Genomic DNA, 24,755 nt, shown 5'->3' with positions numbered 1-24,755 from the left:
AGTGCTCCTCACACAGAGTGGTTCGAATCTGACTTGATCAAACTTTGTGATGTAGCATGAATAGAGTTTGAGACGAGGAAAGCATAGATAGCTAGATGGAGTTCTTAGGCATTCTTGTCCATCCATTTGGCAAAAGAGAAAAAAACCAAACAATCAAAGCAACAAATGGATGTCCTCGAATGAGTAAAATATGCAACCAACATGCTCACACAATAAGATGACGAATGAAATATGTGACAAAGCATGCACAAATACTCTAGCATCTATCAAGCAATTTGGCGATGACTAGGTCATCTATATATGAGTATATTGACTTAGGAGTCAAATGAGAACATTTGATCATAGGTCATACTCATTGTTTAAGCATAAGTGGGGTTGCCACTTTACATAAAGCATTGTTGTGTTCACACCATTAGAGTTGCTTTAGCTCAATTGATTAGAGTAAAGCTCCCCCTAGATGTTATATCCCCCCTAAGAGGGATGAACTAACCTTGGGTTTTGTCGATGATGACTTGATGTACGTGTTGAAGATGTGGACGCTCAATGTTGACGTAGATCATTCAGAGCAATCCATTGGAGTGAGTTGCACTTTCAGTACCTACATGGGTTAGTCCCACAAGGAACAAACAAGGATATCCATAGACATAGAGTGATGTTCACATGAGATGATGTCTATGAATGCATTAGGTTACCTTGTCCCTTGTCTTACCAACAAGAGGGTTTGTTACTCCTTGAACTAGTGCAAGATATGGAATTTGTTTGCACTTGTCCTCGCCAAAATGATATGAGTGAAGTGTGTTGGCGAAGTCACCCTCAAGAACTCTCTAGTTCTTCTTCTTCGGGATCCACACCATCTTGATGGGAATCCTTGGAGTTGTAGTTGTACTTGATGAAGTAGATCTTGATGTAGTCTTGGGAACCCACTTGACCAAGGCTTTGCAAGCTTCTTCAAATGCATCAATCTCCTCTTGAAGCTTGTCCCTGCCTTTTTGCTTGTGGTCTTGTGGTGGAAGATCATCTTGAGCTTGTGTTCCTTGGAAATAAGTAGGATCATACTTCTCTTGTTGAGGAACAAATTTCGTCTTGGGGTATTGATCTTCTTCCCACTCAACTCCATTGGCATTGAACTTCCGTTCAAAACCAACACCTTGATTCTTCACGTGTCTTCCTTACTTGCGTACAATTTCCTCAAATTGCTTACTTCTGGCAAGGCTCTTGTAAACACCTTTCTCTATAATTCCCTTCAATAAGCTATTTTCTTGCTCAAGTGTAACTTGGCTAAGAGAATCATTAGTGGAATCAAGAGAACTACTATAAGCAACATCATTGGGTTTAGCATGATTATTGTTACTACTAGAAGAAGAATCTTTCTTGTTCTTGTTGCTAGACTTAACTTGTGGCATGTAAGTAGACAAGAGTAAACGCTTGGCAATGTAAGAGGAACTTTTCTTGCGAAGATCATCATTGATTGTCTTTAAGAACTCATGCTCTTGCTCAAGGTTGAGATTTTCAAAGCGTAGCTTCTCATGAGTCTTTAAAAGCTCTCGATGATTTTCCAAGGTAGTTTCATGAGCTAACTTAAGAGTGTTTAGCTCTTTAGTTAGACGCTCAATCTCCTTCTTATCATCATCATCCGTTTTGTCTTGATTAGCATAATTAATAGCAAGTTCATCATAGTTTTCATCACTAGAATTGTCAACAAGTAAATCATCATCACCTAGCAAGTCATCTTCATCACTATTGAAATCAACATACTCAGGGTGTGATACCTTTGGGCCTTTAGCCATGAAGCATCTTCCAATTCCTTCATTTGGTGACTCAAATATGTCATAGGAGTTGGTTGACACAAGTGCTAGACCGGCAACACCTTCATCTTGAGTATATTCGGAGTCGGAGCGATAACTTCTCTCGGAGTGATCGTCGGAGTCGGAGCCTGATACCCATTCACCAACGTGAGCTTGATGTCTTCGTTTTGTGTAGCTCTTTGATGAATTGTCCTTCCTTCCTGAATCCTTTCTTCTCCGTGATGTTCTTCATTCATAACGGTCATTTCTACTCCTTCTCTCTCTTGGTGGTGATTCTTCTCTCCTACTTCTTCTTTTAGGGGAATCTTCTCTTCTTTTATAGGGAGCCGTACACTCATTTGAGTAGTGTCCGGGTCTTCCACAATTGTAGCAATTACGTTCATGACTTGAAGATCTTTTGTCATTGTAGGACCTTGACTTGGAACTTCTTTCTTTGCTTCTACTCTTGTAGAACTTGCTAAAGTTCTTCACCATTAGGATCAATTCTTCATTGAAGTTTTGTTTCTCACTTGATGATGTGGTAGCATCACATGAGGCTTTGTAAGCACCACTTGACTTGTTGTGAAGCTCTTCCTTATCCTTGAGTGACATCTCATGAGCAACAATCCTTCCAATGACTTCCATTGGCTTGAGATCTTTGTAATTGGGCATCATTTGGATCAATGTGCACACGGTATCATATTTTCCATCCAAGGCTCTTAGGATCTTCTTGATGATGAATCTATCGGTCATCTCTTCACTTCCTAAGCTGGCAATCTCATTTGTGTTGAGAGCTAGCCTAGAGTACATTTCAGCGACACCTTCACCATCCTTAATTTTGAACTTGTCAAGTTGACTCTGAAGCACATCCAATTTGGATTCCTTGACGGAGTCGGTACCTTCATGCATATCAATCAAAGTATCCCAAATTTCCTTTGCATTCTCAAGACGGCTGATTTTGTTGAATTCTTCGGGGCACAATCCGTTGAAGAGAATATCATAAGCTTGAGCATTGTATTGCAACATCTTCAACTCTTCTGTGCTAGCCTCACGGTTCGGTTCCCTCCCGTCAAAGAATTCACCTTGCAAGCCAATACACACAATAGCCCAAACGGCAGGGTTATGTCCAAGAATATGCATTTTCATCTTATGCTTCCAACTAGCAAAATTATTACCATCAAAGTAAGGACCTCTACGGTGGTAATTTCCCTCACTAGATGCCATACTATCCTAGGTTGTGAAACCAAGGCTATGATCACCAAAGCTATGGAAATCAAGGCAAATGGAGACCAAAGCTCTGATACCACTTGTAGGATCGAAAGTATGTCTAGAGGGGGGTGATTAGACTACTTGACCAAATAAAAATCTAGCCTTTTCCCAATTTTAATTCTTGGTAGATTTAAGCAACTTAGCACAAGTCAAGCAAACAACCTACACATGCAATTCTAAGAGTATAGCAGCGGAATGTAAAAAAATTGCATATGAAGGTAAATGGAGGAGTTTGGAAGGAGCAAACGCAATGTAGACACGAAGATTTTTGGCGTTGTTCCAATAGGTGGTGCTATCGTACATCCACGTTGATTGAGACTTCAACCCACGAAGGATAACGGTTGCGCGAGTCCACAGAGGGCTCCACCCACGAAGGGTCCATGAAGAAGCAACCTTGTCTATCCCACCATGGCCATCGCCCATGAAGGACTTGCCTCACTAGGGTAGATCTTCATGAAGTAGGCGATCTCCTTGCCCCTACAAACTCCTTGGGTCAACTCCACAATCTTGACGGAGGCTCCCAAGTGACACCTAACCAATCTAGGAGACGCCACTCTCCAAAAGGTAATAGATGGTGTGTTGATGATGAAATCCTTGCTCTTGTGCTTCAAATGATAGTCTCCCCAACACTCAACTCACTCTCATAGGATTGGATTTGGTAGAAAGATGATTTGAGTGGAAAGCAACTTGGGGAAGGCTAGAGATCAAGATTTATGTGGCTGGAATGGAATATCTTGACCTCAACACAAGTGTAGGTGGTTCTCTCTCAGAAAATGTATGTTGGAAGTGTAGGCATGTTCTGATGGCTCTCTCAGAAAATGTATGTTGGAAGTGTAGGCATGTTCTGATGGCACTCTCTACTAATGAAGAGTGGGTGGAGGGGTATATATAGCCTCGACACAAAATCTATCCGTTACACACAAATCACCAAACTCGGTGGGACCGAATCATACAACTCGGTCAGACCGATTTAGTTCATAATGTGACCGTTAGGGTTTTCGGTGGGACCGACATGTCAACTCGGTGGGACCGATATCATTAGGGTTAGGGCATAACGTAATCTCGGTGAGACCGATTACGCAAACTCGGTGAGACTGATTTTGGTAATATACTAACCAGAGAGTTGGTCAGGCATTCTCGGTGGGACTGATTCGCTCTTTCGGTAGGACCGAAACATTACGAAAGGGAAATAGAGAGTTTGCATTGCAATCTTGGTGGGACTGATCGCTCATCTCGGTTGGACCGAAACGTTACGAAGGGAAACAGAGAGATTACAATCCCATCTCGGTGAGACCGAGATCCCTATCGGTAGGACCGAAAAGACTAGGGCTTGTGGCAGTGGCTATGTCAAGTGAACTCGGTGGCTTCGGATAGAAAGTTTCGGTGGGGATGAGTTTGACTTTTGGTTTGGGATATATTTGGATATGAGAAAGTGGTTGAGGGTTGTGGAGCATATCACTAAGCATTTTGAGCAAGAACCTCATTAAGCAACACTCCACCCCCTCTTAATAGTATTGGCTTTTCCTATGGACTCAATGTGATCTTGGATCACTAAAAATGAAATGTAGAGTCTTTTGCTTTGAGCTTGAGCCAATCCTTTTGTACTTACCATTTTGATGGGTCCACTTTCTAATCCATGCCATGCCAATCATTGAGCTTTTTCTGAAATATTTATCTTCAAGTAGCATTAGCTCAATGAGCTATATGTTGTTAGGAATTATCAAAACCACCCAGGGATAGTTGCACTTTCATCCCCATAGTGGCTGCATCCTCCTTTACCCGCCGCCTCCCCTCTCTGCAACAATGCCTCTGTGTTGGCCGACCAAAACCTTTCTCCGTAGACACTACCCACCAACGGTGTCACCTTTCTTCATGTGCACCAGTCATGCCTAAGGTTCCTCATCCCGTCGTCGCTCGTGTGGTGCTGGCGGCTTTTGTGGCAGTGGGCGCGCAAGATTTGGGGCTCTCACGGCGCAGGGTGCGCTGGATCGGTGCTTCTGGCGCCATTGTCCATGTCGACATACCCCCCCATTCATTCCATTTGTGTTGTGGCACTCTAATTAGGAGGAGGAAGCCATCGCCCCCTTCTCCCCATTCCCATTGAGGTCGAGCCTAAGCCCAAGGACCCAATCCAGGTCCTATTCGTGATCCCCACCCGCGAAGAGTGCTGCTACGAGCGCCACGCCCCCAGTTGACGAGCTTGGGGAGAAAGGTGTAGATTGAGATCGTCACTCTCCGCTCCTTTGGGGAGGCCGAGCACGAGAAAAGAGCTCAACTGTCATTGAAAAGCTGACGAACCTACTATAGTGATGACCTAGACCAGGGGTGAAGCTGGGCCCCGGGCACCCAGGGCCCAGGCCCGGGGCATGGAATTTCTGCTAGGCTATTATATATGTATGATACTCTGCAGGCCCGGGGTACAGCCCAGTAAAATGAAGGGCCAGAGCGTCATGGGTTGTCTCACCGCATGCCAAGGGACGCACGCACGAGGAGACCTCCCACTCGCGCACGCATGTGACAGGAAAATAGGAAACTGACGGACGCACGCACAACACGAATCTGTCGATTTCTCAAAGAAAGAAAAACCCACATGAATCTGTCAGGAGACGCCAGCGACCGCGTAGCCGCCGCCGACCTAACTCGCACGCGACACACACAAGATCAATCTGCAAAGTCCAAACTCCAGCGCTTGCGCCGACGCCGCCGTCCACCGGCGTCTCGGCCACCGCCGTACCACCCTCCTGTGTGGCTCTGCGCTGTTCGCCCAATCGCCCGACGCGCCTAGCTTCTTGACTGCCATACCTACCTTGATATTTTTTTGATGGTTTCTCCTCATGCTTCCACTTGTATCATGTTCTACAATGTCAGTGTGAAATCTGTCTTAGTGTGTATCACTCCAAAGTAAAATTTAATTGCAATAATGTGTATGTATCAAGTCATATATCTAGTGTATTATTGAACTCATATTAATCTAATTGCCCATTTCATTTCATATTGTAGAAAGAGAAGATGAAAAGATTTTTTCACCGGTCTCCGGAACGAGTGTGTCTACACTTATCTTTTCAGATGGAGGGAATCAAGCAACTGAGGGGGTGAGTTTTTAGATTTATATCAATCATAATTGTTTCACTTGATGTTTACTCCTTCTCTTATGAAATTTTGCTTTTAATGTCTTGAAGATGTTGGCCCTTCTTCCACCGATGATGAGGTTATGTGAGGCACTGATGAAGCAAACCATTGATTTGATACTCTTTTTTATCACATACTATTCTTTGTAGTTCTTCACATGTTTTTACCTATTTTGTTGTATCGTTAAGCACTGAGCTAAAATTCTTAATTTTTCATGCAATTGAGCCATATTTTGTTTGGGTATCTTTTGTGGTAGCTAAAAGCCTTATAAACGTCAAGTTTTTAACTTTGGGCAAAAATCTTTTTTTTGGCCCGGGGCTTGCTCCAATCCTGGCTCCGCCACTGACCTAGACGAGCTCCTCGACGACGACGATGAGGAGGGGTACAACCGCCTCGATTTAGTATATAGTTAGCAATGTCGAATAACGACTTTGCATGTGTTTAGTATTTTCAAATGCCACCCAACGACATTTTTAAGTCACAAATTATATGTAAACAGAAGGCATTTCGGCCCCTATTGAAAATCTGCCTATTTCTAGTTTAGTTTCCGTGTTTGCTTTCGGTGTAGCCACTGTATGAATGGCTTAATGTTAACTTCAAATTTCAAGAAAATGCAAAAGAAAGTTTGTGGTTTTATGATTTTGTGTTTACACACAGGCCCTACAACTTCCCAAATGTTGTGAAGCGCACTGCATATTGTTTTTGGTGACCCCCAATTCGACAATTTATGCTAGAATTGCTCTTACAGCCGGATAACAATATGGTAGAAATCACCAAAAGATAATGTTAAACTAAGTAGAAATCACCAAAAAAAACTCCAGGGCTAAAAAAATCTCAAAACTTGTAGTTGAACTCATCATCTTTGCACAATCATAGCTCTCATCGACGATAGTCAACGTTGAGAAATTCATGCACTGAAATACCTACAATATATGTAATGACTAAATCGCGTTAAAGTATTGTAATAGTAGATCTTCACCCTAGTCTAGACAGGCAATTGTACCGGCATTGCCACACTAGGGCGATGATCTTTCTCGTAAATGCTTGAAAGAAGGGACTGCCGAAGAAAACAACGTTGTCACTGAGGATGACGCAGAGCAACGTTCTTGGACATAACCCAAAACCAACCCGTAGTCACGAAGAACAATGGGAAAAAACTTACAAGTATGGATGGCAGCGGGGCTGCTCCCCACCAGAAAGTGCCTTCCCATCCCCATCCCCATTAAGTAATTAGGGACACTTTCTTTCTCGTCCCCATCCCCATCAGGTTCAGGGATTAGGTTCCCATTCAGAAGACAAACTGAAACAACATTGTGATATTTTCATGATCTTTTGGACATGCAAAAACACCTGGCTTTTGTAACATATACATAGCATAATAATAATAATAAAATAACTTTTATACGCCAAATCACAAACAATAATGCGCTAGAGACAACATTACATATACACGTACGATTTGGGGGTATAGCAGGGGATGGGATGGGGTAGACCTTCCCAACCCCATCCCCGCATTAGATTGCGAGGATCAAATCTGTTCATACCTTTCTTTAGGGAAACACTTTGTATCTATTCATGAAACATCATGCAGTACAAAAAAGGTAGAGTATCAAAAATTACATGATGTTTTTTGTACTGCATGATGTTTTTGCAGGAACGAGACAATTGTCATCCCTACTTACAAGCTCTTGGTAACGGCGGAACAAGCTCCACCAGGAGACGAAATGTCCTTCCCTTTTGGCTTACTATGGTTGGAGGCAAAGCATTGACATGAGCTCGCAAATTAACATGAATTTGGTCATTTTTCTATTTATAAATGTGATTTATCATCACTGGAACTGTTGTTTTTCTATTTGAGTGGTGCTCAATTGATAACAGAGAACCTCAAAGTGCAATGTTTATTTTGTTTCTTCCAAGTGTAACATTGTATATATTTAATTGAACAGTAATGCTATTAAGTTGACTTTTGTTGGGAGAGGATGGCAAATCGAACATTTTTATGGCACCTTATATTGTCACGGGACGACAAATTCGGTTTGCGAGCACATCGAATCCTGACAAAGAAAATGAACTGAAACAAATTTGACATGCTTGTCATCTTCGTCCGACATGATTTGCCATGCAAATTGTTTGTATTTTCCATATTTCTCAGCTGACATTTGCTGGTTGAGAGACCTTTTATTAAATAGGACTCTAATATCCAGCAAACGTCAGATTTTAAGACATGGCAAATCAAATGTTTTTCATGACAAACTATGGCAATTTTAGTTGACGAGCATGACTATCTATTTCAGTTTATTTTAATTTTTATCAGAAAATTATCATGCTTGCAAATTAAACCTGTCATCATCCCACATCAATATAAACTTGTCATCATCAAACAACAATAACATTAGATTTGCCATGCCTAAAAAAATCTGAAGTTGGATTTCAGCAATTTATTGTTAAAATATATATTCAAAAGCACCTAAAATATTATAATTTGGAATTGTAGGACTTTACCCTCCCCAAAGGAAAGGAGCCCTTTCAGAAATTCTCAATGGCCCCAAAGGGCCAAAGAGGGGGTTTGGAAATAGTTTTCAACCAGTAATTGACACACCTCGGTATAACCTCACTAACTGCGTCATTGCCCCAAGCGCAAAGATGCTTCCCAAGGTGCGCCCACCCCGTGGTCTTATCACCTCCTCCACCTCTCCTTCCTCGGTCGCCAACCGATGTGGGACAAAAGACATAAACGCAGCGACCCTGCCTGCCGTACCGGCTCTCCTCTCATGGGCCGCGTCCCGGACGAGGCAGCGCCGCAGGCGAATGGGCCGCGTCCAAGGCAGGCATCGTGTTCCTCTGCCGCCGCTGCTGGCGTGCGCGATCCGCTACGCTGAAAATGAAAAGCGAGATATCGCCTTCGTGCACGTGTGGCCGTCTGAAAATGTAGCATCAGTGCATCACGAACGAGAAAAGAGCAAAGCTACGTGATTCTGCTGCTGCTGCGGCTGTCGGCGACAGCAGCAGACAACGCGTGGCCTGCCCATCCCCCGTTCCAGTCCACGGTGAACTCAACTGAAACCCTCCACCCTCTCAAACTTCTCGTGTAAGCACGACGGAGATCGAGCATCTAGCACCCGCTGCTGGCCAGCCAGGTGAGGCGACTCTGACAGCGGCAGAGCAAAGCCACTTGTACACTGACCGGTGAGTACGCGTCGTTGTGGCGCACCGGCGACCGGTGGAGTGACGGCGAAGTCTATACCACAAGGGGTCAGGCCAGGCACGAGCACGACCCGGTCGCCGCGCGCGCTGGGCTCTGCCTTTCCGTGTGTCGGAAGCGAGCGCAGCTGCCTGTGAGCGTGAGTGTGAGTGATCGGCGTACGTAACAGCAAGGGGGCGTACGGCAGCAAGTGGTTAAAAATCCGGTGAGATTTGTCGCGGGATTGCCGGCTGGGGGAGCCACCTCGCCTTTCCGATGACATGGACCTGTTGTAGGGAGAGCTCAAGAGTGAAGAGAACCTACTCCCTCACCCACAACAGTGCGCCCTCCCGCTGCCGCCGCTTGTTTGCTTTGCCACTCTTTCCTGCGTGCTCTCCCTCTCACCTGCTGCTGCCAATATCTCAATGCCCACCAACCTGAAGATTCACCGCATCATCTCCCACTGGTACTAGTAGTATCCACCCCGTCTTCGTGTAGCTGTGCCCGTGCGGGATTGTTTCGGAGCCACCGGAGCCGGGGACTTCTCGAGATAAGCTGATGTCGCCTGGGACTCGGGCATCGTAAAACAGAGGTCTGTTCTTACCTCAGCGTTCCGTGTTCTTGTTCCTGTTGCTCCGGTGTGCCTTGCTATGAGATTCTCTCGGTGTACATGTCCTTGCGCTCTTCTAGGATTGATGTGCCGTTGATTCTTAGCTTCATTATTGGGTCGATATTCATATCCTGTAGCTCCACTTTCAGCTCTCGCATCTCAGTATATATGCTCTGCTAAATGCTGGAATGGGCACTGAAACCAGCTGGTTGATCAAAGGACACTTCCTTCGGCATGTTCAGATAAACGTCTCCACCTGCTCTTGACTTGATTTCTTTGGCCACTTTGCAGTTCTAGTGCCCCTGACCAACCAGCAAGTCCCCTTCTCAAGTTGGTTTTTTCGCTCTGCCCTGCCATGGGTAAGCCTAGAGGGAAGGCCAAGAAATCCGCTGAGGATGCGAGGGACGACGACGACGGCAGTGGCAGCGAAGAGGCCGCTCCGACCGACCACAAGAGGAGCGGCAGTCCTCTGAAGCCTCTCGGGGACGACGGAGCCGGCGAAGAAGTGGAGGACATCGCCAAGGTCGCGGAGGCCGCAGACAGCGTGAAACCGGTCGTGCCAACCAAGGGTGCCGACGGCACGGTTGGCGGTAAAGTTCCTGACGGAGCGATGAAGAGGCCGCGGCGGCGCCAGCGGCGTCTGCAGGTGAAGCGAAGCTCCGAGTCGGTTGAGGACGTCGGCGACAAAGACGGTGACGACGTGAGGACGAAATCGAACGGGTTCCGGCGAAACGGAAGCCGCCGGAAGAACTCTACTCCCCGGCGGGCAGCCGAGGCGGGAGTAAGTGTCAGTGTGTGATCGGTGGGTTTAGCAAATGGGCATTGATAGGATGTGCTACTGATGCTGGTCTTTTATTTTATGTTACTAGCACTACTCTACTAGCAGTACTTTGTTGCATGGATCGTCAAACGTACGTCTAGAATCTACTCCTAGATGCTTCGTGTCTGTGAGCATGAGCATGTTTTTTAGAGATTATGATGAGCATATGCCATCATGCCTAGTTGTATGTTCTTCCACTCGTTTTGGATAACAAGGTGGCTGTGGCCTTAGGTGACTTAACTGCACTGGCGGCTACTGTTACTAATTGATATAGTTTGTGTTGTACACGCATTCTTGTCATGATAGAAACAAAACTAGATGTTGGAATCTGTGATTTTTTTTTGGTAAATGATTGTCGACCGGCCGAAGCACTCGCTCACGTGAGTTACGGGCCCACACACGTCTCCTTACCCCTATTATCTCTTCCTCCTCTCGATTTTCTCTCTCTCTCTCTCTGGTAGCCCCCCCCCCCCCCCCCCCCTCACACACACCACACACACACACTGATCTAGCCCAGCCACGCCGCAATCGCAACCCCTTCGACGTGCCCCGTCCATAAGAGCTCTCCTCCATGGTCGCCGCCTCCTCGACAGAGGCAACAAATTGGTGACCAGGAATTTTACAGCAGCGGGTACGTGATTAGTTACAACCAACGAAAGACTTATTGAAATAATAGGGAATATTGTCATTTACAGATGTTGCGACCGGTGGCCATGGTTCCTAGGACCCGGCCGTACCCGTGTTGCATGAGTCGACAACGACCAGTAGCTGCCGGCCACCGATGTGCAACCGGCATGTCATTTTGCTGGAACTGACGGACGAGAAGTTGCGACCACACACAACTATTGCCGGAACCAGCCAGCCAGCAAGGTCGTTTTTCCTGCAATCGACATTTTTTTTCTAGAATCGACTGCATTTTTTATGGAATCGACCACACCGCTGGCAAGGGCAAAAAGCTGCAACTGGCAAGCAGAATTGTTGGAACCAGCTGAAATTTTTGCTACATCAATGGGAGTTATACTTTTGGGCGAGTAGCGCACAATCTGTGCTGCAACCAGTGTGGTGAGCGTCAACGGCGAGTGCGACAGGGGCTGTGCACCCGATGCTGCAACTGCATTGAGCAGAGCTGAAATCGTTGCCGGGCGAGGCTTCATGTCAGCGTTGGCACAACTCCGACCATTCACAGCAGGAGCTGCAAGCAGCCATGGCCGAGCACGCCCGTCGAAGACGGGTGTTGTAGGAGGGCAAATATCGATGGAGATGGACGACAGAGGCAACGACCCTCAGGATCCCACCAGTTGGGCGGCGATTTCTCGTGCAGCGTGTGCGAGATATAATGCACGTTTGGGAAGAAAGGGGAAAGGATCAGACGACCAACAATACTCGATCTGGATGGCTCACATGCAACCAACCAAAATTTTGGCCCAGCCGACCGGCCCCTAGCACCAGCCTTTGTATTTAATAAATAATACATGTTATTTATCTCTACTCCTAATGTCTCAGTTGGTAGTTCGCGTTCCGGGTTTTATTTTGGTCCCACCTCACCCGGTCTTTTTTGTTACTTTTTTGGTATTTCCTCCCACCTCCCCCTCAGCCGCGAAAAACCAAGGAAAACATGTCTCAGTTGGTAGTCTCCGTTTCAGATTTATTTTCGTCCCACCATTTTCGTCGGTTTTATTTCGCTGGTTTTTTTCGTCTTCCCTCCTACCCACGCGCTAAAAAAATCCACGTAGACTCCTCTCGATCCCGATTCCCCTCGACATACGATCGCTGCAGACGCACGAGATAGGGGAGGTGCGATATCGCCGCCGCGGATCTTACAGCAGGGCGCACGAGAACTTCGTCGCCGACCTCACAGGGCGCACGAGATCGCCGCCGACGACCTTGTTGGGGAACGTATCAGAAATTCAAAATTTTCTACGCATCACCAAGATCAATCTATGGAGTAATCTAGCAACGAGGGGAAGGAGAGTGCATCTACATACCCTTGTAGATCGCTAAGCGGAAGCGTTCAAGTGAACGGGGTTGATGGAGTCGTACTCGTCGTGATCCAAATCACCGATGATCCTACTGCCGAACGGACGGCACCTCCGTGTTCAACACACGTACAGCCCGGTGACGTCTCCTACGCCTTGATCCAGCAAGGGGAGAAGGAGAGATTGGGGAAGACTCCATCCAGCAGCAGCACGATGGCGTGGTGGTGGTGGAGGAGCGTGGTACTCCAGCAGGGCTTCGCCAAGCACCGCAAGAGACGAGGAGTGAGAGGGGTAGGACTGCGCCAAGAAGGAGATTGAATCGTCTCTATGGCAGCCCAAAACCTCAAGTATATATAGGGGAGGGGAGGGGCTGCGCCCCCACCTAGGTTTCCACCCCTAGGGGTGGCGGCCAGCCCTAGATCCCATCTAGGGGGGGGGCGGCCAAGGGGGAGAGAGGGGGGCGCACCACTAGGTGGGCCTTAGGCCCATCTGAGCCTAGGGTTTGCCCCCTTCCACTCTCCCTTGCGCCTTGGGCCTTGGTGGGGGGCGCACCAGCCCACCTGGGGCTGGTTCCCTCCCACACTTGGCCCATGCAGCCCTCCGGGGCTGGTGGCCCCACTTGGTGGACCACCGGGACCCTCCCGGTGGTCCCGGTACACTACCGATGATGCCCGGAACACTTTCGGTGGCCAAAATCATACTTCCTATATATCAATCTTTACCTCCGGACCATTCCGGAACTCCTCGTGACGTCCGGGATCTCATCCGGGACTCCAAACAACATTCGGTAACCGCGTACATACTTTCCCTATAACCCTAGCGTCATCGAACCTTAAGTGTGTAGACCCTACGGGTTCGGGAACCATGCAGACATGACCGAGACAACTCTCCGGTCAATAACCAACAACGGGATCTGGATACTCATGTTGGCTCCCACATGTTCCATGATGATCTCATCGGATGAACCACGATGTCAAGGACTTAATCAATCCCGTATACAATTCCCTTTGTCCATCGGTATGATACTTGCCCGAGATTCGATCGTCGGTATCCCGATACCTTGTTCAATCTCGTTACCGGCAAGTCTCTTTACTCGTTCCGTAACACATCATCCCGTGATCAACTCCTTGATCATATCGTGCACATTATGATGATGTCCTACCGAGTGGGCCCAGAGATACCTCTCCGTTTACACGGAGTGACAAATCCCAGTCTCGATTCGTGCCAACCCAACAGACACTTTCGGAGATACCTGTAGTGAACCTTTATAGCCACCCAGTTACGTTGTGACGTTTGGCACACCCAAAGCACTCCTACGGTATCCGGGAGTTGCACAATCTCATGGTCTAAGGAAATGATACTTGACATTAGAAAAGCTTTAGCAAACGAACTACATGATCTTTGTTCTAGGCTTAGGATTGGGTCTTGTCCATCACATCATTCTCCTAATGATGTGATCCCGTTATCAACGACATCCAATGTCCATGGTCAGGAAACCGTAACCATCTATTGATCAACGAGCTAGTCAACTAGATGCTTACTAGGGACATGTTGTTGTCTATGTATCCACACATGTATCTGAGTTTCCTATCAATACAATTCTAGCATGGATAATAAACGATTATCATGAACAATGAAATATAATAATAATAATAACTAATTTATTATTGCCTCTAGGGCATATTTCCGACAGTCTCTCACTTGCACTAGAGTCAATAATCTAGTTCACATCGCCATGTGATTAACACTCACAGAGTTCTGGGTTTGATCATGTTATGCTTGTGAGAGAGGTTGTAGTCAACGGGTCTTGCCATATTCAGATCCCTATGTATTTTGCAAAAAATTTATATCGTAGATGCTGCTACCACATTCCACTTGGAGCTATTCCAAATTGTTGCTCCATTATACATATCCGGTATCTCTACTCAGAGCTATCTGGATAGGTGTTAAGCTTGCATCGACGTAACTCTTTACGTCGAACTCTTTATCACCTCCATAACCGAGAAACATTTCCTTATTCCTCTAAGGATAATTTTGACCGCTATATGGTGATCTACTCCTAGATCACCTTTGTATCCTCTTGCCAGACATGTGGCAAGGCACACATCAAGTGCGGTACTTCAACATGGCATACCGTATAGAGCCTATGACAAAAGCATAGGGGACGACCTTCGTCCTTCCTCTTTCTTCTGCCGTGGTCAATCTTTGAGTCTTACTCAACTTCACACCTTACAACTCAGGTAAGAACCCCTTCCTTGACTGATCTATTTTGAACTCCTTCAAAAACATGTCAAGGTGTGCGTTCTTTGAAAGTATCATCACGCGTCTTGATCTATCTCTATAGATCTTGATGCCCAATATGTAAGCAGCTTTATCCAGGTCTTCCTTTGAAAATCACTCTTCAAACAAACCGTTTATGCTTTCCAGAAATTCTACATTATTTCGGATCAACAATATGTCATCCACATATACTTATCAGAAATGTTGTAGTGCTCCCACTCACTTTCTTGTAAATACAAGTTTCTAACAAATATTGTATAAACCTAAAAGCTTTGATCACTCCATCAAAACATATATTCCGATTCCGAGATGCTTGCTCTAGTCCATAGAAGGATCGCTGGAGCCAGCATACCTTTTAGCATCCTTGGGATCGACAAAACTTTGATTGTATCACATACAACTTTTCTTACGAAAACTGGTAAGAAAACTTGTTTTGACATCCATCTGTAAGATTTCATAATCGAAAAATACAGCTAATGCTATCATGATTCCGACGGACTTAAGCATCGCTACGGCTGAGAAATTCTCATCGTAGTCAACTCCTTGAACTTGTGAAAAGACTCTTTCCCACAAGTCGAGCTTCATAGATGGTAACATTACCGCCCACGTCCGTCTTCTTCTTAAAGATCCATTTATCTCAATGGCTTGCCGATCATCGGGCAAGTCCACCAAAGTCCATACTTTGTTCTGATATATGGATCCTATCTCGGATTTCATGGCTTCTAACCATTTGTCAGAATACGGGTCCACCATCGCTTCTCCATAGCTCATAGGTTCATTGTTGTCTAACAACATGATATCTAAGACAGGATTACCGTACCACTTAGGAGTAGTACATATCCTTGTCGACCTACGGGGTTTGATAGCAACTTGATTCGAAGCTTCATGATCACTATCATTAACTTCTTATTCAACAGATGTAGGCTCCATAGAAAACATCTTTCTGTGTTGCATCACTCTCTGGTTGAAATAAAGGTTCGACAACCTTATCAAGTTCTATCTTCCTCCCACTCAATTCTTTCGAGAGAGACTCCTTCTCGAGAAAGGACCCGTTCTTAGCGACAAACAATTTGCCCTCAGATCTGAGATAGAAGGTATACCCTACTTTCACCTTTGGGTATCCTATGAAGATGTGTTTGTCCACTTTGGGTTCGAGCTTCTCTGGCTGAAGCCTTAAGCATTGCAGCCCCAAACATTAAGAAACGACAACTTTGGTTTCTTGCCAAACCAATGTTCATACGACGTCGTCTCAACGGACTTAGATGGTGTCCTATCTAAAGTGAATGCAGCTGTCTCTAACACATAACCTCAAAACGAAAACGGTAGATTGGTAAGAGACATCATAGTTCGCACCATATCTCATAGGGTTCGATTACAACGTCCGGACACACCATTACCTTGTGGTGTTCCAGGTGGCTTCAACTGTGAAACAATTCCACAATGTCTTAAGTGATTGCCAAACTCATAAATCAGAAAATCCCCTTTTGATCAGATCGTAGGAACATGATCTTCTTTGTTATGATGATTCTTAACTTCACTCTGAAACCGCTTGAACTTTTTAAATGTTTCAGACCTGTGCTTCATTAAGTAAATATACCTATATCTACTCAAATCGTCAGTGAAGATGAGAAAATAGCGATATCCGCCGCACGCTTCAATTCTCATTGGATCACACGCATCAGCATGTATGAATTCCAACAAGTCACTTGCCCGTTTCATTTTACCTGAAGACAGGGTCTTAGTCATCCTGCCCATGAGGCATGGCTCGCATGTGTCAAGCGATTCAAAATCAAGTGACTCCAAACATCCATCAGCATGGAGTTTCTTCATGCATCTTACGCCAATATGACCTAAGCGGCAGTGCCACAAGAAAGTGGTACTATCATTATTAACTCTACATCTTTTGGCGTGAACATGTGTATTACCATGACCGAGATTCAATGAATCATTCACATAGGGTGCATGACCATGAAAGGTATCATTCATGTAAACAGAATAACCATTATTCTCTAACTTAAATGAATGACCGTATTGCAATGAACATGATCTAATCATATTCATGCTCAACGTAGACACCTGATAACATTTATCTAGGTTCAATACTAATCCCGAAGGCAGATGGAGCGTGCGATGATGATCTCATCAACTTTGGAAACACTTCCAAGACACATCGTCACCTCGCCCTTAGCCAGTCTATGTTTAGTCTGTAGCTTTTGCTTCAAGTCACCAATAATAGCAACTGAATCGGTATCCAATACCCAGGTGCTACTAGGAGTACTAGTGAGGTACACATTAATAACACGTATATACTTTGTTGAAGTTGCCAGCCTTCTTATCTACCATGCATTTGGGGTAATTCCGCTACCAGTGACCGTTCCCCTTACAATAGAAGCACTTAGTCTCGGGTTTAGGTTCAACCTTGGGTTCCTTCACTGGAGCGGCAACTGATTTGCCATCCATGAAGTTTCCCTTCTAGCCCTTGCCCTTCTTGAAACCAGTGGTCTTGTTAAACCATCAACACTTGATGCTCCTTCTTGATTTCTACCTTTTGCGGTCTTAAGCACCGCGAATAGCTCCGGGATCAACTCCATCCCTTGCATGTCATAGTTCATCACGAAGATCTAGCAGCTTAGTGATAGTGGCTAGAGAACTCTATCAATCACTATCTTATCTGGAAGTTTAACCCCCACTTGATTTAAGTGATTGTAGCACCTAGACATTCTGAGCACATGCTCACTCGCTGAGCTATTCTCCTCCATCTTGTTGGTAAAAGAACTTGTCAGAGGTCTCATACCTCTCAACACGGGCATGAGCCTGAAATCCCAATTTCAGCTCTTGGAACATCTTGAATGTTCTATGGCGTTCAAAACGTCATTGGAATCCTGATTCTAAGCCGTAAAGTATGGTGCACTAAACTATCAAGTAGTCATCAGGACGTGTCTGTCAGGTGTTCACAACATCCACAGACGATGTTGTAGGGGTTTGCACATCGAGCGGTGCATCAAAGACGTAAGCCTTCTGTGTAGCAATGAGGACACTCCTCGGACTACGGACCTAGTCCGCATCAGTGCTTACAATATCTTTCAACTTGGTCTTTCTCTAGGAACGTATTGAAACAGGGAGCTACAACGTGAGCTATTTATCTACAACATATTTGCAAAGACAATTTAGACTATGTTCATGATAATTGAGTTCATCTAATCAAATTATTTAATGAACTCCCACTCAGATAGACATCCCTCTAGTCATCTAAGTGAAACATGATCCGAGTCAACTAGGCCGTGTCCGATCATCACGTGAGACGGACTAGTCAACATCGGTGAACATCTTCATGTTGATCGTATCTTCTATACGACTCACGCTCGACCTTTCGGTCTTCCGTGTTCCAAGGCCATGTCTGTACACATGCTAGGCTCGTCAAGTCAACCTAAGTGTTTTTGCTGTGTAAATCTGGCTTACACCCGTTGTATTCGAACGTTAGAATCTATCACACCCGATCATCACGTGGTGCTTCGAAACAACGAACCTTCGCAACGGTGCACAGTTAGGGGGAACACTTTTCTTGAAATTTTAGTGAGGGATCATCTTATTTAAGCTACCGTCGTTCTAAGCAAATAAGATGTAAAACATGATAAACATCACATGCAATCAAATAATAGTGACATGATATGGCCAGTATCATATAGCTCCTTTGATCTCCATCTTGGGGCTCCATGATCATCTTGTCACCGGCATGACACCATGATCTCCATCATCATGATCTCCATCATCGTGTCTTCTTGAAGTTGTCTCGTCATCTATTACTTCTACTACTATGGCTAACACTTTAACAATAAAGTAAAGTAATTACATGACGTTTAAGTTGACACACAGGTCATAAATAAATTAAGACAACTCCTATGGCTCCTGCCGGTTGTCATACTCATCGACATGCAAGTCGTGATTCCTATTACAAGAACATGATCAATCTCATACATCACATATATCATTCATCACATCCTTTTGGCCATATCACGTCACAAGGCATATGCTGCAAAAACAAGTTAGACGTCCTCTAATTGTTGTTGCAAGTTTTTACATGGCTGCTATAGGTTTCTAGCAAGAACGTTTCTTACCTACGCCAAAACCACAACGTGATATGCCAATTTCTATTTACCCTTCATAAGGACCCTTTTCATCGAATCCGATCCGACTAAAGTGGGAGAGACAGACACCCGCTAGCCACCTTATGCAACTAGTGCATGTCAGTCAGTGGAACCAGTCTCACGTAAGAGTACGTGTAAGGTCGGTCCGGGCCGCTTCATCCCACGATGCCGCCGAATCAAGATAAGACTAGTAACGGCAAGTAAATTGACAATATCGACGCCCACAACTGCTTTGTGTTCTACTTGTGCATAGAAACTACGCATAAACCTAGCTCATGATGCCACTATTGGGGAACGTAGCAGAAATTCAAAATTTTCTACGCATCACCAAGATCAATCTATGGAGTAATCTAGCAACAAGGGGAAGGAGAGTGCATCTACATACCCTTGTAGATCGCTAAGCGGAAGCGTTCAAGTGAACGGGGTTGATGGAGTCGTACTCGTCGTGATCCAAATCACCGATGATCCTAGTGGCGAACGGACGACACCTCCATGTTCAACACACGTACAGCCCGGTGACGTCTCCTACGCCTTGATCCAGCAAGGGGAGAAGGAGAGGTTGGGGAAGACTCCATCCAGCAGCAGCACGACGAAGTGGTGGTAGTGGAGGAGCGTGGTACTCCAGCAGGGCTTCGCCAAGCACCGCAAGAGACAAGGAGGGAGAGCGGTAGGGCTGCGCCAAGAAGGAGATTGAATCGTCTCTATGGCAGCCCAAAACCTCAAGTATATATAGGGGAGGGGAGGGGCTGCGCCCCCACCTAGGTTTCCACCCCTAGGAGTGGCGGCCAGCCCTAGATCCCATCTAGGGGGGAAAGGGGGGAGAGAGGGGGGCGCACCACTAGGTGGGCCTTAGGCCCATCTGAGCCTAGGGTTTGCCCCCTTCCACTCTCCCTTGCGCCTTGGGCCTTGGTGGGGGGGCGCACCAGCCCACCTGGGGCTGGTCCTCTCCCACACTTGGCCCATGCAGCCCTCCAGGGCTGGTCGCCCCACTTGGTGGACCACCGAGACCCTCCCGGTGGTCCCGGTACACTGTCGGTGATGCTCGGAACACTTCCGGTGGCCAAAACCATACTTCCTATATATCAATCTTTACCTCCGGACCATTCCGGAACTCCTCGTGACGTCCGGGATCTCATCCGGGACTCCGAACAACATTCAGTAACCGCGTACATACTTTCCCTATAACCCTAGCGTCATCGAACCTTAAGTGTGTAGACCCTACGGGTTCGGGAACCATGCAGACATGACCGAGACAACTCTCCGGTCAATAACCAACATCGGGAACTGGATACCCATGTTGGCTCCCACATGTTCCACGATGATCTCATCGGATGAACCACGATGTCAAGGACTTAATCAATCCCGTATACAATTCCCTTTGTCCATCGGTATGATACTTGCCCGAGATTCGATCGTCGGTATCCCGATACCTTGTTCAATCTCGTTACCGGCAAGTCTCTTTACTCGTTCCGTAACACATCATCCCGTGATCAACTCCTTGATCACATTGTGCACATTATGATGATGTCCTACCGAGTGGGCCCAGAGATACCTCTCCGTTTACACTGAGTGACAAATCTCAGTCTCGATTCGTGCCAACCCAACAAACACTTTCGGAGATACCTGTAGTGGACCTTTATAGCCACCCAGTTATGTTGTGACGTTTGGCACACCCAAAGCACTCCTACGGTATCCGGGAGTTGCACAATCTCATGGTCTAAGGAAATGATACTTGACATTAGAAAAGCTTTAGCAAACGAACAATACGATCTTTGTGCTAGGCTTAGGATTGGGTCTTGTCCATCACATCATTCTACTAATGATGTGATCCCGTTATCAACGACATCCAATGTCCATGGTCAGGAAACCGTAACCATCTATTGATCAACGAGCTAGTCAACTAGAGGCTTACTAGGAACATGTTGTTGTCTATGTATCCACACATTTATCTGAGTTTCCTATCAATACAATTCTAGCATGGATAATAAACGATTATCATGAACAATGAAATATAATAATAATAACTAATTTATTATTGCCTCTAGGGCATATTTCCAACAGACCTCACAGGGGAGGGGCGATCTAGCCGCCGCTGACCTCACAGGGAAGACACGATCTCGTCGCCGCGGACCTGACAGGGGAGGGGCGATCTCGCCGCCGCGGACCTGACAGGGGAGGGGCGATCTCGCCGCCGCGGACCTCACAGGGAAGACGACACCGCCAATCCAACTGCTCTCTCGATCCAATCCCTCCTCAATCCTTTTCCTAGGTCATGATTGTGGGATGACGCCGTCGCCGCCATCGCTCCAGCATCCGCCGTCCTACATCTTGCCCCTCTCCAACCTCAGAGACCTCCGCCACCGCCGCCATCTCACAACCCCAGTTCAGGGCAGGACTCAGGGAGGGTGTGGCTGTGGACGACGCTGCCGCCGTCGTGGAACCCTAGGGCAGGGCGTGGTCACGTTGCGGGCAGCGCGAGCGGCCGTGCGTCTCCCCCGTCAGGCTGTCCTCGGCAGGAACTCGGGACCTCCTCCTGACAGAGCCAAGGCCCTCGAGGTCTAGGTCGCCAATCCAACGTGCACCGTGAGCCCTCAACTAGCGCGCGTGTGGCCACTGCATTAGGTAATTAACAACCTCCACCACAACTCCACAAGCCCCATCGCAAGTTTGTTTTTTCGTCATGTGCTCAAGACTGAAAGAATTCTGCTGTATTTAGGGCATGTACGGTTGTGCCAGTAAAGCTATTTGATATATGCCACTATAGAACTACTATCAGCCTTTTCATGTCCCTGCAAAAGGGGTTTCCATTATGTATGTAGAGATTTTCCATACAATTTTTAGAGCCGCTCCTCTCTCCTCCCTGGCCGGAGGAATCCCCACATCCCCAAGCTCTACGGGCTTGCCAGACGACTGATTGAGGTCCTCGCCATGGCCACTCACACAGCCGGTGAGTCCCGTAGGCTACCGACGTCACCAACCGTCGCGCGCCGCCGGTCTGCCTAGCCCACTGTCAGCTGCGGGCAGCCAGCTGGGTCGAACTCCATGCATGTTCCATGCCGGCCAAACGAGACCGCCCTCCATGCCGGGACACTGACACATCGGCCTGCCCGTCCCTTGCTCCACGTCCCGGCCTGCACGTCCCCTGCTCCGGACGGACGCACCAAACTCCACAACTTTCCGGCAATCCGACCACGGGCAGACACATTTTCTTCAGGTTCGCACAACTTCCCTGTCGTCAATCAATGGACCTGCATTTGAATGAAAACAACTGTATTTTGTTGGCTATTGTACAATATTTGGTTTTGGTCATATTAATGCAGGGGAATTCAGATTACAGTACTGTGTAATCATAGTTGTAGCAGCACAGAGCAGAGCCTCTCCGATCGGTAAGGAAAATTCAGGAAGCACATCACACCATTTCTTACCTAGCCTACTGCATTGTTGTTGCTTCAGCAATCACGCTGGTGCATCGATCCTCCTAGCACATATATAAATTAAATTGTGTATAGATACGAACTGCTTGAGCAATCACGCTAGATTTTCATGACCACCTTCTGCCCTTCTCCAGTAATATTTGTCAGATCCTTGGCGTGATCTATGTACTAGGTATTAGAACTGTAAGTATAACATTGTCTGATGATGTCCTATACATGTGAATTGCAGTTTGTAAACATTCATTTTCCGAAGAAATCATGGGATTTAGTTATATCTATTTTCTCATATTGATTCCTCATGCTATAAATCCATAGAAGAAACAAAGCAGATTGATTAAATACCACTATAAGCAGTTTTTCCCAAATCCTGTTACAACTAAGTGAGCCTGACATTTTGCAGCAAAGAATAATCAAGAAATTTGCAGCATAATATATCAAAAAAAATTAGAGAGGAGAGAAAAATGGAAAGAACTTTCTCAAAAAAAAATGTAGGTGAACCCAATAGGAGAAGTTCAATTTCAGCAAGAACATTAATTATATAACCTTTATGCATTCAGGAAAATATGGACGTGAAGAGAACACCTTAAATTAGTTAGGCGATACACGTTTACTCGAGTGCACTGAAAGCTACACTAACCTGGCAGAATATGACCACAATTCAGGTATTGTGAAAATGTTAAAATAATTGAGTATATCTTTTTCTACACAGATCGGTGGTTCTCACTGGATTTTCTTTCACTTTTATCAGTAGTTTCGTGAGGCCTGTGGTGGCCAAGGTTTGAAGACTGAGTTTTCAAAGCTGAATCTGATGTCCAGTCTACATTTCACGGTGACAACAACGTTCTACTTCTACTGCAGCAGGTTATTTTATTTTTTGTTCATCGTTCGTGCATGTGTTATAAAAGTTACTCCAAGCTTGGTTTTGTATCTCTGTAAATTGTATATAAATATTGGCTTTGTTTTTGGAGGACGAGATGACTGCTCCTGCTGGGTATAACACTCTTGGTCGTATTATGGCGCCACTGGCCAGATAAGCCAAAAGGAGGCACGACTAGCTCCGTCTTCTCGCAGTGACAATGGCCTTCCTCCAAAAAGTTTGATGTCTCAACCGCCACACACGCTGGGGAAAGCAAGTCTGAGCCTGAGAAACCGTATCGCTTGGTACAGGGAATTTGTTGGCTAATGACTTTGAGTTGAATACTGCTTGATTGCACACTTGAGTTGTATACTCTCTCTTCACGTCAATGCTCATGTGCTCCGACCCTCCCTGACCCCTCCTAGCAAGCAGCAGAGTCTCTCGGGTTCGAGCTCCATCGGGCCGCCGCCGGCGGCGTCCATGTTCGTTGGGCGGAACACAAGGTGTGAAATCCACCATGATGCTACTGATGAGGCTCTCCTTCTCCTTTGTCCATCGGTTATCAGACAACCGTGTATGAGGCGTCCACCGTCGTACACGCATTTGATCGTGCTAATGCGCCTGGCTGTGGGTTGGCTTCTGTTGGGATGCTCCAAGGTGAGGCCAACTCATGAACTTGCTGAGACGTCTTTACCTTAAATTACAATTTCTTATTATGATCTTGAACGAATACTAAGGCTTGCATCTTTTATAAAGCTTGCCAGTTACTGTGTAGTTTCAGTTAACATAAAAGTCACCCGTGGTGAATCTCTTTTCTTGTCCACAGATTTCACAGATCCATTATGATGAAATAGGGTCCCCCCGGGCTTTATTTCACTAATCCATTATTGCCTACAGAACAACATCCTGGCCCTCCCAGTTTGAGTGATTCTCTTTATTTTTCTATATCTCAACTGTTACATGCATCGTTTATATTCGCCGGTCTGCACCCCCGCGTCTCCTCACGTTAATGTGGCTACTGGTCACGGGACTGACGAGGAGGTCGTGGTGGAGGGGTGGTGCTGGATGTAGCCTAGCAGGATGTCATAAGCTCTCCCATGTTCTTTTGTGTATGAATCAGATTTAGTGGTTCTTGATTTTACAGGCATGCATCGATCTTACTCCTGTTCTGTATGTAGGATACACTTAATGTTTTTTACAGGATGTTCTGCAGATTTTTAGAACACTGAGGGCATATCTTGGCTTGGAATGCTGCTGGGTCGATGAAGGTC

The 24,755-nt window shown here is 46.1% G+C and overlaps 1 protein-coding gene and 1 pseudogene across 1 annotated transcript; one reads left to right on the top strand and one right to left on the bottom strand.

Moving 5' to 3' along the window:
* Positions 1-8,676: 8,676 nt before the first annotated feature.
* Positions 8,677-8,827, bottom strand: LOC123155093 (uncharacterized; annotated as a pseudogene).
* A 775-nt stretch (positions 8,828-9,602) lies between these two features.
* Positions 9,603-11,100, top strand: LOC123150842 (uncharacterized). Its single transcript, XM_044570659.1, has 2 exons — positions 9,603-9,955; positions 10,265-11,100. The coding sequence occupies exon 2, from the start codon at positions 10,329-10,331 to the stop codon at positions 10,770-10,772; it is 444 nt and encodes a 147-aa protein (XP_044426594.1). The 5' UTR covers positions 9,603-9,955; positions 10,265-10,328; the 3' UTR covers positions 10,773-11,100.
* Positions 11,101-24,755: the final 13,655 nt, after the last annotated feature.

This window comes from Triticum aestivum, chromosome 7A, assembly GCF_018294505.1.
Source record: "Triticum aestivum cultivar Chinese Spring chromosome 7A, IWGSC CS RefSeq v2.1, whole genome shotgun sequence".
Classification (NCBI taxonomy): Eukaryota; Viridiplantae; Streptophyta; class Magnoliopsida; order Poales; family Poaceae; genus Triticum; species Triticum aestivum.
Note: the sequence above shows the minus strand (reverse complement) of the source record. Positions and strands in the feature narration are given on the sequence as shown.

Coding starts and splice junctions, on each gene's coding strand:
- LOC123150842 (XM_044570659.1), top strand. CDS start 10,329: ATGGGTAAGCCTAGAGGGAAGGCCAAGAAATCCGCTGAGGATGCGAGG.